We start from the raw sequence: 17021 nt of genomic DNA, 5'->3' as shown, positions 1-17021 counted from the left end.
GTGTGTGTGTGTGTGTGTGTGTGTGTGTGTGTGTGTGTGTGTGTGTGTGTGTGTGTGTGTGTGTGCTGAAGGTCAACAGACGATCATGCTAAGCTTGCTAACTGTTCCACCCTCTGACTGCTGCAGGGGCGTGTCTTAGAGAGAGGCTTTTATACCAGAACACAGCCGCTGTGAAGAAACTGTGCAGAACCACGTCACCATGGAGAGCCGTTAACCAATATGCAAATTAGCCTGCAGTACCACTGCTCTACCCATATGAGCAGCAAAAAGATGTTTTTAGACCAAATATTACAGATTTGAACAAACACACACAAAAACATCACAATTAGCACAGAAACAGTACTATATAATATTTTAGACACATTCTAGACAGTTTATCAGCTAAAAAAAGTTAATTTTGGGGTAAGTTACTCTTTAAGTACAGTAACAAAGTATTTGTACTTAGTTACTTTACAACTCTGGTTGCAATCAGGATGCTTTGAAACTGTCCCTGAAAAAGTTTTTTTTTCTAAGTTTCAGCTTTAAGTCACCCACTATTCTCCAACAGTCAACTTCCCTTAACAATTTAAAAACCAAAAGGATCCCTCTGGATAATGAAGGACATGCTGGATCTGGGCTTTATGAACCCATCTCTAACTAGAACTATGGAAGACAAGTTGAGACAGATTTCATACTTTCTTTGAGAAAATTTGTCTCGCTTTTTTTTTTTTTTTTTTTGCGTGTTCAGAATGTAAATGTCTTCAGAGATTCCGAGACTTGCATGAAGAAACAATCCGAGACATTTTAAAGAGAGTCACAGCCAAGGCAGATACATCTTGGATCACGGATCTGCAAAGTGCTTTAAGGGGTGCTGGTTGTGTGAGTTTAGCTTTAGCTTTGGTATTTCAACACTAAGTGTGCTTCTACAGTAAAACTCCGTCAAAACCTCAAACTGTTTTTCAACTTTGTGGAAAAAAAAATTATTTTCCTTTCTTTCCTTTTCCTTTTCCTTACTTTAGAACTGATTCTAATCTTCTCTTCTGTATTTTGATGTTTGTTGTTTCAGGCCAAAGAAAGCATTGAACAGCTGGTTTATCTCTGCCAGACAGATAAGGAGGAAGTTCGAGATGCTGCCAAACAAACACTGCTGGATCTGGGTAACGTTAGCTGTCATATTGTTTACAGCAGCTTGATGAGTCAGGTCCTGCACATCTGTTTTGGACAGGCTATAAAATAAAATAAAAATGATAAAATATAATGCAAGCAGAGACAAGATTGTGTTCCAGACCAGACCGGACTGAAGAGGACATGAACCGTTATGCTAATGATTTTTAAAGCGTCTGTAGCATCAAATTTTTGTAACAAATAAGAACTCGTTTTTGGAAAAATAATGTTAAAAACATACTTTAAAAAAGGGAAAAATGTGAGGCCACGGAGGTGAACAGTTGTTTAAATATTCTCATATGAAGTGACAGGAAGTGATGTCACAGGGGAATATCTGTGTGAGAACAGACAGTAACTAACAACAGACTGTGGAGAAAAATCTGATGTTTCTTTAGATTATTTTGAATCATCATCAGAGAGACATGAAGAGACGGAGTTCAAACAATATTGTTTCAATAAATAAAGACCAGAGAGTTCCTTGTCTTAAAGCAGGGATATCCAAAGTATGGCCCGGGGCCGTTTGTGGCCCCTGAACTGATTGTGTGTGGCCCCTGACTTCAGTTCAAGATTTATACTAATTTATTTATGAATTTATCCTCCTGGCACAGCTGTTTGATGTAGATGCAGACTTTCTGTTTATTATTGGGGCAAATTTATCACAAAGTAAAATCTTTAAAAAAAATATTGGCAACAATACCGATTATTTGTCTTTAAATAACCAGACTTTTTCCACATATATCTAGTGACTTCTACTGAAAAGCTGATTTTGCTGCACTCCAATCATGCTTTTAATTAGTTTATTAAATTTGTCTGATTACAGCAAGCATTTTCAACAAAAGCGCGACCTAAATTCTGATTTTATTGATCAGAATTGACTAAATCAGGTTATTTTTCATCCCAATTTAAACCTAGAAAATTACAAAAAAATTTCAGTAAGGGAAACCTGCAAATTAATTAATCTAGATTAATTTACGTATCCATTTCCAGCAATAAATCTGACTACTTTATTTGTTTAATTAAAGTATTCAATGTTTAGTTTATTGTTGAACAGGTAAAGGAAAAATATTTTTGGCCTTCAGGTTCTTCTGACTTTATGATTTTGGCCCACTTGACAAAATGTTTGGACACCCCTGTCTTAAAGAGTTCCCCTTTGATGTCACTTCCTGTTTCACGCTGGTTGAACCAAAATCAAAAGAAAATCTGCCAGGTATGTGGCAAAAAGGGTAAAATCGTGTGCTTAACACCAAGTTTCTTGGGAACACAAAAGAAAACGCAGTAGAACAACCCATGTGGAACACTCGATGCTCCAATGATTTCTAGACAGACTCTAAAGGGATTATATGAGCTAAAACAAAGAGCTGGGCAAAACGAGACAAGGTGCAGGTGAGAGTGGGCGTGGCAAGACTGAGGAGCAGGAGCTGAGGAAACTGATGACACGAATAAAATTCAAAGAGACCTGATTAAAAAACCTGAATTAACAGAACTAAATAATCATAAACAGAAAAAGTGATCGAACTATACAAATATTAAAATGTATTTTTATTTTTTTATAGTTTTGTCTTCCAAAGATGCCTTTCAAACATTTTAAATTACGTTTTTCTTTTGTTTTCTGTTTGTCGTGTGGAGCAGGTGAAGAAGGAAAGATGGCCCACAGACACGTGGAGATTTCTCAGGACATCCTACCGAGTCTCTTTGCTCCAGGAAGCATGGCCAGCACAGCCTTCTGACTGAACACCGTCTGTCTGCTCTGAGCTGCGTGGATGATTAAACCCCACTGACTGAATGTTTCAGACTTAAAAAATGTCTGTTTGTAACATAAAACAAAACCCTGTGCACTTGGACATGTTCCAAACAGCACACCATTTCTGGATTGGATAAGATCAGCTGAGGTGTGGACACATCATGGAGCAGATCTGTTGGTGCTGTCTGATATTCTGAGGCCTCAAAGAGCGCAGCTTTCACACTGAAAGTCGGTGTAGCAACCAAAATCACTGTTTGATCAATCTGAATATTTCTGTGCATATGCGTGTTTTTGCACACTTTTCCTTCAAACATCCCAAAGAGTGTTGAACAGAGCACACAGATGCCTCTACTGACATGTCTGCACCTTGTTGACCCAGGGGGTGGAGCTAGACTTCTTTGCAAGGGATGGCCAAAATGTTTTTTCACAACAGAGTATTAGGGCCACACAACGGGGGTTTTTTATTATTATTACGAGATTAAAGTTGTAATTTTATGAGAATAAAGTCATAATATTATTAGACTAAAGTCGTAATATTACGAGAGTAAAGTCATAATTTTACGAGATTAAAGTCGTAATATTACAAGGGAAAAATGTCATAATCATGACATGTCTATTTCTCGTTCCTCATTTCCTCCTTATTTTCCTCACATGCTGTGTACAGCCATGTCTTTGTGTTTATAAAGTAGTCCTCGATGACTCGGGTCACTGTTAGATTAATATGCTTTTAACCAAATTAGCTACATGGCGACTAAATCTGTCAATGCATCCATTAATTAGAGCTTCAGTTTATAGTCGTTTGCACAATTTCCAAGTCCTGCTAATGATAATTTGATGCTAATGTGCTAAAAGATTAACTATTTATTTATAGAATTACTAAAGAACAACTTGACAAGTTGCTCAACAATGCTCATTTTAATGCAGGTAACGGCATGCGTTTTCAAGTAAAGGCTACAATATTATGACTTTTCTTGTAATATTATGACTGTAAACTCGTAATATTCCAACTTTAAACTCATAATATTATGACTTTAAACTTGTAATTTTATGACTTTAATCTCGTAATATTATGACTTTATTTTTATACGACTTTAATGTCGTAATGTTATGTCTTTATTCTCTTAATTTAAAAAATTTAAGAAAAAAATCTCGTTGTGTGGCCCTAATACCACATCGTATTTTTTAGTGGTGCACATACGTACAAAGAAAGAAAATCACTGGATTTGAAAATCCAAGATGGCTGCAACAGCTAATTCCAATTGACTATAATTCAGCTGTTTTAAGAAAAAATGCTGAAATGTCGTGATCACATGCGGAATGCTAGCAAAAATAATTTATTTAGCTATTTGTAGACAGAAAGTTGAATATTAGTGTAGAAGTAGCCAAAAAAATATCAAAAATTCAAGATGGCCACCAGAGAAAACAGCTATAATTCAGCTATTTTAAGACTTATTGAAATGAAATTTGCTGTGGAGTAGCTAAGAGTGATCACATGCTGATTCCTGATGCTAATCCTAAATAAAGCTAAACTCTAATGCTAATGCTAATTTTACAAACTGGCCCTTTTTAACACACTGCTGATAATTGATATAGCACAGCAGTATCAGAGAACAGTCTAAATATAAATCTAAATACAAAATCCACGATCCCCACACACGTGTCAAATATTTGGGGGTGCACCTGAGGTGGCCATCATCACTTGCCACTCCTCTGGCTCCGCCCCTGTGTCGACCTGAGGAGTTATCACTGCTCTGAATTAATTTGCTGATGTGACACAGTTAGACATTTCCCATTCATTTAATGCACCAAAGCTGTTTGAGTGTTTACATCTAAACCACATGAAACCTTTGGACTGAGGTTGTTCCCATCATTTCTGAGGTTTTTGTAAGATGTATGCAGTTAAATGTTTATCTGTTGGGTTTTAAACCATGAATAGTGAAAACATGTTTTAAAACGCCTTGAGTTTAGAAAACTAAGTGTTGTCATACTTGGGTGTACTTCATCAAGTATCAATACTTTTTAGTTTCATAGAGTCGTGTGAAAAGGTTTGTGTGGAGGTAAACACATTTAGTGATTTTACACCTTTTCATGCCGTTTGTTTTCAGACAACCTGAACCTGACATTTAAATGTCAAAATAACTGATAACACAAAGAAGAAAACAAAGCACAGGAAGGGTTGAGTAGTTGGGTAATTAACATTATTTATTAGGAAGTAGGGCTGCAGCTAACGATTATTTTAATAATTGATTTATCTGTTGATTATTTTTTCGATTAAACGCTTAATTACATGAATATGAGTAGATATAAATTAAGTTAACTCCTTAAGGATGCAAGTTATTGATAATGAATTAATCTTAACTTGATTTATCTTATAGATTGATTAACAATTAATTGATAAGCAGCCATTTTAATTAAAACCAGTTTTCTCTTGAATCAAGAGGGTCTTCCCATAAAATGAAGGATTTTTTTATTATCTCCCAAAATAAAAAACAGAAGCACATAATACATACTTTAACAATTTATTTTGCCAGCTGTATTAAATACTGACTGAAAAAAGTGTTTTTCTCCTGCATGAAACATAACAGAAATTTAATAGGTTGCTGAATGAGGAAAATAGATTAAAATAATAAAATATGATTTTTAGATGTAAAACTATTATTAATTTATTATAATTAGAATTTATTTACATTTAACGTTAATTTTTTCTCTAATTCTTTACTTTTTGTTTCATTCTTGTTGGTTCTGTTTGACTAAAACATTGTTTGACCCTAGGGCTGCCACAAACGATTATTTTTATAATCGATTAATCACAGATCATTTTTCGATTACTAGTCGACTGATCGGATCATACATTAATTGAATATAAAACATACAGCTTATCGTGCCAGAATGCAGCTGCTATTATAAAACCATCATTAGATTTTAGCTATATGCTAACTAAAAATAATTGCTGTGGAAGRYAAGTTCTGCTCTGCAGATATTRYACAGGTTTCTCTTTCATTTTCTTAAAATGATCCCACACTTTGAGCTCTGTTGTCAGGTAGCCATGATACCAGAGTCTGTCTGTATAATGTCTTGTGACGTCCACGGCCTACCCCAGTTACCACTACTGTGCATGTGTGTCGAGGACAGAAAGGCAGATGTGGCAGTGGAARGTGTCAAAGCAGTTTGGAGAAAATAACAAAGAACAAAAAAAGGAAACGATTAATCAATTATTAAATTAGTCATCGATTATTTTAATAAACAATTAGTCGTCGATTATCAATTAATCATTCCCATTAGGAAGGACTATTTTCTTTGGCGAATGATTTGGCACCACATTCCCTGCGTATGCCTCTGCTGGGTGACAGAATGCTTTTTCTCCTAATCATGAAATAAGATTTCAGTTTTAGCTTTTATTTTCTCATTTTTCAGTAATGTCTCGTCTTCGCAGCAGGTTGGACTCTTTGTTTGTTTTGATGAAAGTCACTTGCTGCTTTCTTTATGATTAACTGAACTCTAAGTCTGTGTTGCTCTGTGTTTGTCCTGTACATCAACAGACTGAAACAATCGAACAAAAACCATCTCAGCTCAAATTCAGTCCGGCGCGGTGTTTAGTTTAGACAAGGTTTAACTCTTTTCCTGACTTTAATAGGACAGCTGGACCGTCCGTCTGACCCGAGCCTCTCTGCTCTGTGCTTAAAAGTTCTGATCCCAGGTGACCTTCAGTTCAGGCTCTGGTGTTTTGTTCAGGAGGAACTACTGGTGCCATCTTATCCCTGACATGTTGGTGCTGCAGTGCCTTTTTAAACTTCACAGATTTATATTTTAGTTTGTAGTTTACGTTGGACGAGCAGAGTTAATATAAAGTGCCAAAACCACCTGTTTCTAATGAATGCCTTTAAGGGATTCAGCTTTTTTTTTTTTTTTTTACACGAAGCCAGTGTATTCTGAGCTGGAGAATAAGGGAGTGGAGACAGACAGATAGTTAATGTTTTTTTTTCTGTTTGGAACTTCTCACTGTAATGTTTCTGAATGACAGCAGACATCTGTAATCATACCTCTGCATGCACACTCTCACTGTTAGGAAGTGCCTCATTTAGATTCATTAAACAACAGATAACACTGTGAAACTAAAATATGCATGTATACGTTTTGTTTCGTAAGCAATTCAAATTGTGCAGAATTAATGCATTTTTTTCTAATATATTTCCAGAAAGTATTGTGTCAAATGTATGCAATTTATTAAACATTTATTGTAAAGATTGTTTGACGCTTTTATGTGACTTCATGTTCTGCAAAAAGCACACAGTCTGTGAGTTTACACCCAAAACAACAAGAAAGAAACTGCATAAGGCAAATAATCAAACAAAAATCAAGGAGGCATAAAAGTATAATCAGGCTAAATCATATTTTATGGTAATAAAGATCATTTTTGGCCTGATTTGTTTTTAACTAACTTTAAAGAACTAACTTAAATGATTCTGCTAATATTCATGTAGGGCTCAAGCTTTCTTAATTTTATTTTCTTTTTAGTTAACAAAAAGCCCCTTTTTATTAACTGGACTGTGTTCCACCGAAAAAGAGGATCTGAATTGTCCACCTCACTGTCACCAAACATACAATCATTTGCATGCACTTTAAATATTTGCCTATAAATAATTTTAGATCAATTTAATTTGCTTTGTTCACTAAAGAAAGAATGCCATTTAAAATGCATTCCCCTTACATTTAAGTAAACATATTTTAATTTGATTAATATTGCATTTGTAGGGTCATTTTCTGTCCCACGTGTGTCTCACATGATTAACTTATTGAAGAATCTTATTGAGAACTGAATATTGAATTTCAAACTTCACCCAGGTTATTTACCTTTGACATATATGTATTTTCTTTTATTTAAAACATATGTATTGTTCAAGTTATATTTGTGATTAGTTTCCATTAGAGAAGACCAGCAGCATAAATCATTGGAAGGCCCAGCTGAAACTCGTGTGTCACTGTGAATGATGGGCGTCACCGGAGCGCCCCCTGCTGTCCAATCAGAGGGCTTACAAAGGTTTCGACACCACCCCCCAGCGGCCGCACAGGCGCACTGAGCCCTCAACTGCCATTTTGTGGAATAAGCTACTCTGCTGAAGCGGGAGAGGAAATAAAATAAACTGCGGAGAAGACTGCACTTTTTTTACACGTCAAACTTTGTTGCTCAGACTCTGTGCTTTCAGCCGGGTTCACCGGGAGAGAAAACACAACAAAAACAGGTAAAGTATCACTACTTTTCTGACAAGGGGGGAGTTTGCAGGATCTTTATTCGGCCTCTAGGTGTCACGATGGGGCTCTACGTCCTGGTAGCTTCCCGAAGAGTGTTTGTCTCCCTCTATCGTTTTTAGAAAATCCGTCGAAATGTGTTTAAATATCCGTGGGTGAAGCAAATGTATTGTTAGACTAACATATGTAATGAACATTTGTAATAAAATAAAGTGGATTATTTGCCAACTTCGCAGAGAGAGATCAGACGGAGGCGTCCATTTTCTGTCGTCTTTGTCTCGTCTTTTACAACCTGAACGATGTGGAGCTAGCTTATTTATGTGACAGCAACCAGCCCATATAGGCCTAATAATGCAAACATACCGCTAAAACAACAGGTTTTGAAGAATAATATGTCGTAGTCGCATTTGTTTAGATGTGATTAGGCAGCTTGAGGAGAGCTCATAATGTCCGCTGTGAGTAATTAGCATGAAGCTAGCCGTGCTAATGAACAGTCATGGTCGTGTTAGCTCAGGTTTAGGCCCACATCCTGCTACATTAAAGTGCGGAAACATCCCCAGTTACCCTTAAAGAAACCCGATCCATTAGTGAATTTGTTTATCTTTCGTCCGGATCGTTCTTCCTGACTTGTAGCAGCGTCCACACCGGGAAACGGTAGAGCTAGCCGTTAGCCTAGGTGGCACAGAGAAAGACCATGTGAGACTTGGCGTGAACTGATCCTGCCGCGGCGGCTTCACAGACACAATATACAGAGTTCGTTGTTTTCTGAAGTCCTCATCTGCCAAATATTGAGCTGTTTTTGTTCTTTTTCTCTGTTGTGAGCAGGCTGGTTGGGTCGTGGCTGTTGTTGCAGCAGTCCCCCCACCTTGGAGCCTCATAGCGCAGATATATTTCACAGCAGAGAGCTCCCTCTACGACTCGGCTCGGAGAGCTACAAAAATACCACAATATAAATGCAATACGGCATCTCTCCACCCTGTACCAGTGCTGTGGTACTTTGAGTCAAAGCTGTTCTTTACCAAAACCAAACTGTAGCTTCCAGACACACATCAGCGTCAAGGCTGAGGACAGTTTCAGATGAAGTCACAAACATGACAGCAGATGGATTACCTTTAGTCAGCAACAGAGGAGACACCTGTTCATTTGTGATTTATTAAAGCAGGATCCATAAGTATGTTTGGTTTGATGCTCAGCTACCACCACACCTAATTTTAGCTCAATAATTGACCAATTAGCTGAAAGCTATGTTTGTATTTGCCAACATTGTTTGGCTTTGAAAGTATCTTGGCTCCAAAATACAAAGGTGTAAACACAATGATTATGCTTTATCAACACGTCTTCTTGTAGAGATGTACCGATCGTATATCAATATCGGGTATCGGTCTGATATTAGCCAAAACACGAGTATCAGATTATATCGGCCTGCATCTAAAATTTTTGATAAGCAGTTCATTTCAGTAGTCGGCTCCAGGATTACTTTACTGCAGCGCTTCCATCCAGAATAAATAACTTAAATGACCTTGAATTGTGATTTTGCATTTTAAAAGTAAGATACCATTCCACACTACAAAATAAGTAATAAAAGTATGTAGGTTTGTTATGATATCTTATAGGGTCAATATTGTATCAGCCAATAATCAAGGCTCCAAAAGAGTTATATCGAGACACTCTTATCTTCTGATTACATGAAGCTCACTTCCTCTCTGAAACGTCTGTGCAGGGCATGGCCCATCTGTGATTCATGACTGGCCAGAGGGACATGTAGACACGTTTTTTGTCCTTTTTGCATCACACAGCATTAGAAACCATAAAACTGACAGACTTTTCTGGACTCAGCCTTCAGGTACTTTCTTGTGAGTCAAGTTAAAACAATTAGATCATAATCATACAGAGAAGTAGAGTTGTGAAGATATGGTAAAGTAGGAGCTTCAGGTTTTAGGTAGACATTAAAGTGGCTTCAATAGATTTCAGAAACCTCCTTAGAAATTTGTTGTCTCTAAAGTTTTTCATTCTGAGTGGAAGAACTTCCTGTTTCGTATGTCCAGCTGTGTAACGTTTCTCTTCCCTTTCAGGTTCAGGGACAGTCAGGTAGCAGATATTTGACTGAACTAAGCTCAGGGCTTAAGAGCAGCAAAGCAAAAGGGAGATCAGCATCATCACAACCCTACAGACTGCAAAAATCATGTTAAAAGCCAATCCCTCCTTGCTATTGAAGGTAACAGCTGTAATGTTTAGAGTCAGTAATTATACAGGCATACCATTAAAGGGGCAATATCACGTAAAATCAACTTTTTTGAGTTTTATATCATGTTATAATGTTATACTCTCATATAAAACATGCCCAAAGCCTTGCTCTGACTCATTCATGCATGTTTGAGAAATCCTGCAGCGTTTTTAGGAAGCCATGCTGAGGAGCAAAACGACAGGTGGGGACCAGAAACGCCTTTTTGGGACCAGAAACACCCCTGGGACGTGTCTTTAAGCCGAACTTCCTCATGGCAGAGCGCTCCCCCTCCCCACATACCCCGCCCATGACTCCTGCAGGCTCTCGGGTGAAACTGAAAGTGAAACTGAAACTGTCTGCTGAGCTCCTAACACTTGTTCTCACTCAGTGAAGCTCTTTTCAGATTAAAAATACCATTTGAGGAAATGTATTTTCAGATGCCAAGTAAACTGCATCATAGGCGCCCCCCCCCCCCACACACACACACACACACACACACAACTCCCCGCCCGCGCGGGCGCGACGCCCCCGCACTGAAATGGGTGAGGCAGAAGCAGAAGGTGGTTTTTAAAGAGACAGAGGCCAATTTCAAGGTGCTTAGAAGAGGAAGTGATGAGAAGATACGTTTATTTTATATTTAAACATAAAAGCAGCTTTTTAATAACAACAAAAGGCGGCATAAATACTTTATTATGGTATAGTATTTAAATGTATGCCTGAGAAACACATAATATTACCCCTTTAAATAATGAAATACAGTGTTCAATAAATTATAAGGGGAAAACCAAAACTCCAGTTGATGGGTGGGACTGTGGGACTCCATCTACACTGCACCAGCATTTTGTGAATATTCAGATGTTTCTGTATAGGGAAGTGTGTAGATTGTAGAGCTGTTAAGAATAACAGTAAGGTAAAGTTGAGTAACACAGATATGTTTTCTTTGTTCTGTTGTCTGTTGGGTAGTCATACTAAAAAACAGAGTATAGACTTGTGTTTTTTGCTTTGTTTGGTTTTTTTTTTCTGATGATTCTGCTGGATGATTAGTTAAAGTGTGTTTTGTTTCTTAACACTGTATTTCAGTTGCTGTGCAGCATGAACGGTGGGTCGGCTGATGGTGTAGAAGTGGTGGATGTCCCCACTAAAGACTTCCCAACGATTCAGGCTGTTCACAGCCAGGACCCCACGGTGGTCGATCTCCTTCAGCAAGCTGCGGAGGCCGAGGGTGTAGTGCAGACACAAGCTGGAGTCCTGTTGGAGCAAGGTTCTGTCCGACTGCATTTCATTAGTGTTGAAACAACTGAAAACTCAAAACCAACTGTCTGATTCTGTGTTTCAGGTCCTGAAGGAATGGTCACTGTGTCCCAGTCCCAGCAGGAACTGATGGAAGCTGGAGTTAGTGTGGGCGTGGGAGCGGGAGTTGAAATGGTGGTTGTGGACTCCCTAGATCCAACCCTGATGCAGGTGAAGACTGAGGTAAGCCTTCACAGAAGAACTTCCACACAGAGGCTGTACATTATAGACCAGAGATTCTTAACCCATGGAGCGCCACCTTGAGGGCCTCAAAAAAACAACAGTTTTTCACTTTGGGCCACCGGACCGCATTGATTTTGAATAAGGTGCAATACACTTTCTTGCCACTAGTAGCAGTAGTGCACCACTCAGTTGTTTAACAACTTTTTTTAATACGTAGAAGAAGAACCTTAGAAACCTGACGAAAATGGAAACCTATTTTAAATGAAAAGTAGAAGCAAAAATGAAGGTAACCCATCAAACAAAAGCCAACGTTTGTCACTAATATGAAGAGCAGCTTCTAGTTCTACCATGTAAAAGTTTAAAAATGCTATATTTTCATTTGCACTTTATCAAATTTATTTTTAATGTTTTTTTTTATTTGATACATTTGAATGTATTTATTGTTTAACCATAAATTTATTTATTGAATTGTCTATTTTTGTAATTGTTAGTAAAAAGATGTTATTTTTGTATTGATAAGCCTGAGTGGTCTGTTGACTGACCTTTGTATTTGTTAAAATAATTGTTATGGGCAGGTTACAATATAAACAAATGTTTTGTCATAATCATGTCTTGTGATTATTTGACAAGAGTTTTACTTTTAAACTGTAAGTGTATTTAATTTAGTTATAATGCAAATACAATACAAATTAAACCAAGATTTAGAATAATTATCATTTTGATCCGTATGGTAATGTGTGACTGGGCCTTGTGTCACTTCATGTTCAACAAATTGGGCCCCGAGGTCAAAAAGGTTAAGAACCCTATTATAGACAACATGTCCCACCACCTCTTGTTTTGAGTTAAAGGACCTGTCCTGTTGTGTTTTGGAACCAGAGTCTGCACACACTGGTGAAGTCCTGCCTGCTCCCCTTCATTCAGTCATGGTGTCATATGAGCTTTCTTTTAAGTGTGAAACAAATTCTACAAAAAACATGTCAGGAAAATGAATATTTGGACATGCAGCTGTGGGAATCGAGAAGAGTTTAATAACATGATCTGAGGTGTGTTTTTATATCGTAATAAGAGCAGAGTCCTGTTTGTTTGTGCGGAGGGGGCGAGCCTTAGAATTTGTACTGAAACCAACTCACAGAGAAGATTAGGTCCTTTTCCAACTACAGCCTTGGGGTTCCTGTCAGAAGCTAAAAATATAAACAGCCTTTGATCAGACATGACATCATCATCTTAAGATGGTTTAACCTGCAGTTGGAAGTACTTCCTGCTACAACGACCAATAACAGGACGTTTATCCCACAGGTACTGGATGCTGCAGTAGGCGGGTCAGCAGCTACAATGGGTTTGGTTGGAGAGGTTGCAGGAGCTGCTCATCAAGCTGCTATGGCAGCAGTGGACCAGACTCAGATCATCACCTTACAGGTAAGAGTTCAGTTCTGTTATTCCCAACTTTCAAACCTTAGTAAGTATTAGTCGTACCTCTCAGACCCCAGCTTTGACCTTTTCTCTGCTCAGGTGGTAAACATCAAAGAGCAGGCAGCCTTGGGCCTCGGGGAGCTCCAGCTGGTCCAGGTGCCTGTATCTGCCACCACTGTTGAGGCTCTGCAGCAAGGCACGTTTGTAGAGACCACCGCCATGTCCAAAGACGGAGACCCAGTCATCTGTCACACACTGCCTCTCCCTGAAGGCTTTCAGGTACACCTGCACAGAGCCGTCACACACAGTATGTAGGTGTTTCTGCACAGCACAACCCGGCCAGGGTTCAAACCCAGGTTCTGGAAACTTAGGAGCTGTGGTTCCAATCAGCTGCTAGGCCTGATTTCATGTCAACTACTGCTGCTCACTGATTGGTTTATTAACCGGGGGTTACGTCACACGTATGAGAGTAGCTTTACATGAATCACTTTCAGCAACCATACCGTTTTATTATTTTATTTACACAACTTTAACTACACAAGTGAGCTACCAAACAACAAGACCAGTTTGGGCGTCTTCTCAACTGGTCAGTAATGATTTAAAATGTTTCTGTCTGTTTTTATGAATTGTCTAATAAAAGCTTTTTGGATACCCTCAGATGTTGGTAAGGGATGTTCCTGAGCTTTATATTTTCATGATGTAAATAAAGAATCGTTGATGTTTTTAGGTGGTTAAAGTCGGCGCTAATGGGGAGGTGGAGACCGTGGAGCAGGAAAAAGGAGAAGAAGCCCACGCTGAAGTAGAGGAGGAGCTGGAGGACGTGGGAAGCCAGCTGCTGGAAGAAGAAGAAGAAGAAGAAGATGTGGGCGAGCCGCTAAATGATGAATCAAACTGGGGCAAAGACCCAGAATATCAGCCTCCTTCAGGAGTGGTCAAAAAACCAAAAAAGGTAACGTCAAAGTTTCAGGTTTTGGAGGTGGGTTTAGATAGTTCTGTGCAGTTTGACTGAACCTGCTGCTCGTCCAGGGTAAGAAGAGTCGTCTGCGTTATACTGAAGGGGATAAGGACATGGATGTCAGTGTCTATGATTTTGAAGAGGAACAGCAGGAGGGTCTTTTGTCTGAGGTTAACGCAGAGAAGGTTGTTGGAAACATGAAGCCGCCCAAACCTACCAAGATCAAGAAGAAAGGTAAGACAGCATGAAACAAAGTAGTTTGTTAATTATGTCTTGGTTGGGATGATATAATACAGGCAATATTCCTTTGGATAATATTCCAAAACAGTTTCTGTATAAATACAGAAGAACAAAGAAAATCATTTACTCCATGTGATTTTACTGTGTGGTGCAGAAAAGTTCAATCATTTCTTTGACACAAGAAATAAAAGTAATTTTTATGTTACTCAACTTTTAACCGTATGAAAAAGAAAAAATAAGTAGGTCCTCTGGATGGGTTCTTCTTTAGTGAAACATTTCATCTCTCCTCCAAGAGACTTCTTCAGTCTGATGAGTTTCAGGTGAGCCTTGTAAGCACTGCCTCCACATGGTGGACAAACAGGTTAGTCACATGCAAAAGAGGGTCATCACCTAACAATAGGCTTGATTAGCTCTATCGTTCATAGAGGGTCATGTGGCCCATCACCTGACTTACTGGTTTGGATGCTGTGGTTATTTGGTGTTGTGTTATGTGTATGTAGTGAGTGCAAACGGGGCTCAATGTCCCCTTGTTTTTGTCTCTCTTTCCCTCTATGTGTTGGTATCATTGGGACCCTGATTCACACCTTTTGCTCACAGGGGGCTGAGTCATACTTGCAATAACATCATTGTAGGAGGAGGACAAAATGAACGTTGAGCCCCACTTGCACTCACTACATGCACATAACACGACACCAAAAAACCACAGCCGAAGCATCAAAACCAATAAGTCAGGTGATGGGCCACATGAACCTCTATGAACAATAGAGCTAATCAAGCCTATTGTTAGGCGATGGCCCTCTTTTGCATGTGACTAACCTGTTTGTCCAGGTGGAGGCAGTGCTTATAAGGCTGAGTTCACCTGAAACTCATCAGACTGAAGAAGTCTCTTGGAGGAGAGAGGAAACGTTTCACTAAAGAAGAACCCATCCAGAGGACCTACTTATTTTTTCTTTTTGATTTTTTTCTACCTGGATTACTGAGATGCACCAGGACATGTAACCGTATGATTTGAAAAAAAATCAGCTTTTCAGTTAGGAGACTGAAACAATCTGTTTATATTAAAAAAGGTGAGATTAAACTGTGCGATAATCACCTTTTTACTCTGAACTTGCTTGGAGTTTATGTAGTTCTGATTTTCATTTTATTTTCAACTATTCAGAAGAAAAGCTTGGTTAAGTTTTCAAATGAACCTTAGTGGATATTAGGTGTAATAAAACTGAAAAAAGTTGCTATGAAAGCTTACTATGGGCCTCTTAACATGCATAATTTAGTTTCTCTGGTTAATTTAAAGCACAAGCAGACTACAATAGATAAACTACTTATTAAAGTCAACAAGGAATATTTGATTATTAAAGTTGGATGTTTGTTGGATGTTTTGCTGCAGAGTCAGAGTATCCTACAGTATTGTGGTTGTCTGTTGCATATTAGGAGTAAAGAAGACGTTTCAGTGTGAGCTCTGCAGCTACACGTGTCCTCGTCGCTCCAACCTGGACCGGCACATGAAGAGCCACACCGACGAGAGACCTCACAAGTGTCACCTGTGTGGAAGAGCCTTCAGGACAGTGACTCTGCTGCGAAACCACCTCAACACACACACAGGTACACTGTGGTCCTATAATGTCATAAATATAAACTGCAGTTGGCTGCTGCGCTTTGCTTTTTGGGTTATATTTTACTGATGTAGGTCCGAACAGGTGAGTTAGTGTGAAGGAATGTTGTTTTGTAGTTCTCCTACATAAATCATCTTTTAGAGACCTGCGTTTTTATAAGTCTTGGATTTTGGAACACAACAAAAGAGATAAAATGATGTATAATTACAGGTTTTAGAAATATCCCACAAGTTTTGTTTCTTGGTCAAAATAGTTATGTCTATTCTTTTCTTTTTGTTGGCCAAACACATTTAGTTCAGGCTCCTCCATGCCTCTAATATGCTGTAGTCTTATACCATTCCCACAAACCTCACTTGTTTGAGCCTCACTACTTCCAACTGGAGCAGGAGTGTCAAACTCATTTTTACCGAGGCTCACATGAGCATTGTGGTTGTAATTAACGTCCACGTTTCAGGTTTAACTTTGAAAACGTCACATTCCTCGTCTCATTGTTCCTGCATAGAAACACAGTTTCACACGTCCTCTTATGAACACGGTTGACTAAATTTTAAATAAATAATACAGAAATACTATTAAAAATGAATGTAAGAGAGTTTTACTCACTGCTCGGTTGGGGTAAGTTTTGAATTCTGAACTCTCCCACTTTCCAACAGGGAATTCCCATGTATCCCATGTATAATCAACATGCATTATGGGAGATGTAGTTTGTGGTCAATGCTGGTTTTAAAGCAGCTTATTTTGAGACATTAATACAGGGCTGTTCAACTAAATTGTTTAAGGGACCATGTTAGTCAAAGCCAACAGCCTCACTGCCTGACAGGTAGTATTATCTTTCATCTTTTAAATGTGTTTATTTTGTTGCGTTGTATAGGCCTGTCACGATAACAAATTTTGCTGGGCGATTAATTGTCTCATAATTTATTGCGATAACCGATAATATTGCCTGGTGACCGTTTTACAACTAATAATTATAAAAGC

General features: G+C 38.5%; 2 protein-coding genes across 2 annotated transcripts in view; both read left to right on the top strand.

Moving 5' to 3' along the window:
• ripor1 (RHO family interacting cell polarization regulator 1) overlaps positions 1-2926 on the top strand; it is a 40175-nt gene extending 37249 nt beyond the window's left edge. The window contains exons 22-23 of the mRNA XM_014024080.1: positions 1046-1136; positions 2773-2926. Coding sequence (XP_013879534.1) covers positions 1046-1136; positions 2773-2870 — 189 coding nt within the window. The 3' untranslated portion in view covers positions 2871-2926. The remainder of the gene's footprint in view (positions 1-1045; positions 1137-2772) is intronic.
• Positions 2927-6068: 3142 nt separating this feature from the next.
• LOC106528816 (transcriptional repressor CTCF) lies at positions 6069-16032 on the top strand (the record flags this gene model as incomplete). The annotated part of the gene is given in 8 exon segments (XM_014024071.1): positions 6069-8124; positions 11436-11616; positions 11692-11828; positions 13125-13244; positions 13338-13517; positions 13966-14187; positions 14265-14427; positions 15862-16032. Coding segments are annotated over 7 exon segments (1162 nt in total), but the record flags the coding sequence as incomplete, so codon positions are not given.
• Between the last annotated feature and the right edge of the window lie 989 nt (positions 16033-17021).

The sequence above is a fragment of the Austrofundulus limnaeus genome, unplaced genomic scaffold (assembly GCF_001266775.1).
Source record: "Austrofundulus limnaeus strain Quisiro unplaced genomic scaffold, Austrofundulus_limnaeus-1.0 Scaffold406, whole genome shotgun sequence".
In the NCBI taxonomy this organism is placed as follows: Eukaryota; Metazoa; Chordata; class Actinopteri; order Cyprinodontiformes; family Rivulidae; genus Austrofundulus; species Austrofundulus limnaeus.
This window is presented reverse-complemented; position numbering and strand designations above follow the sequence as displayed.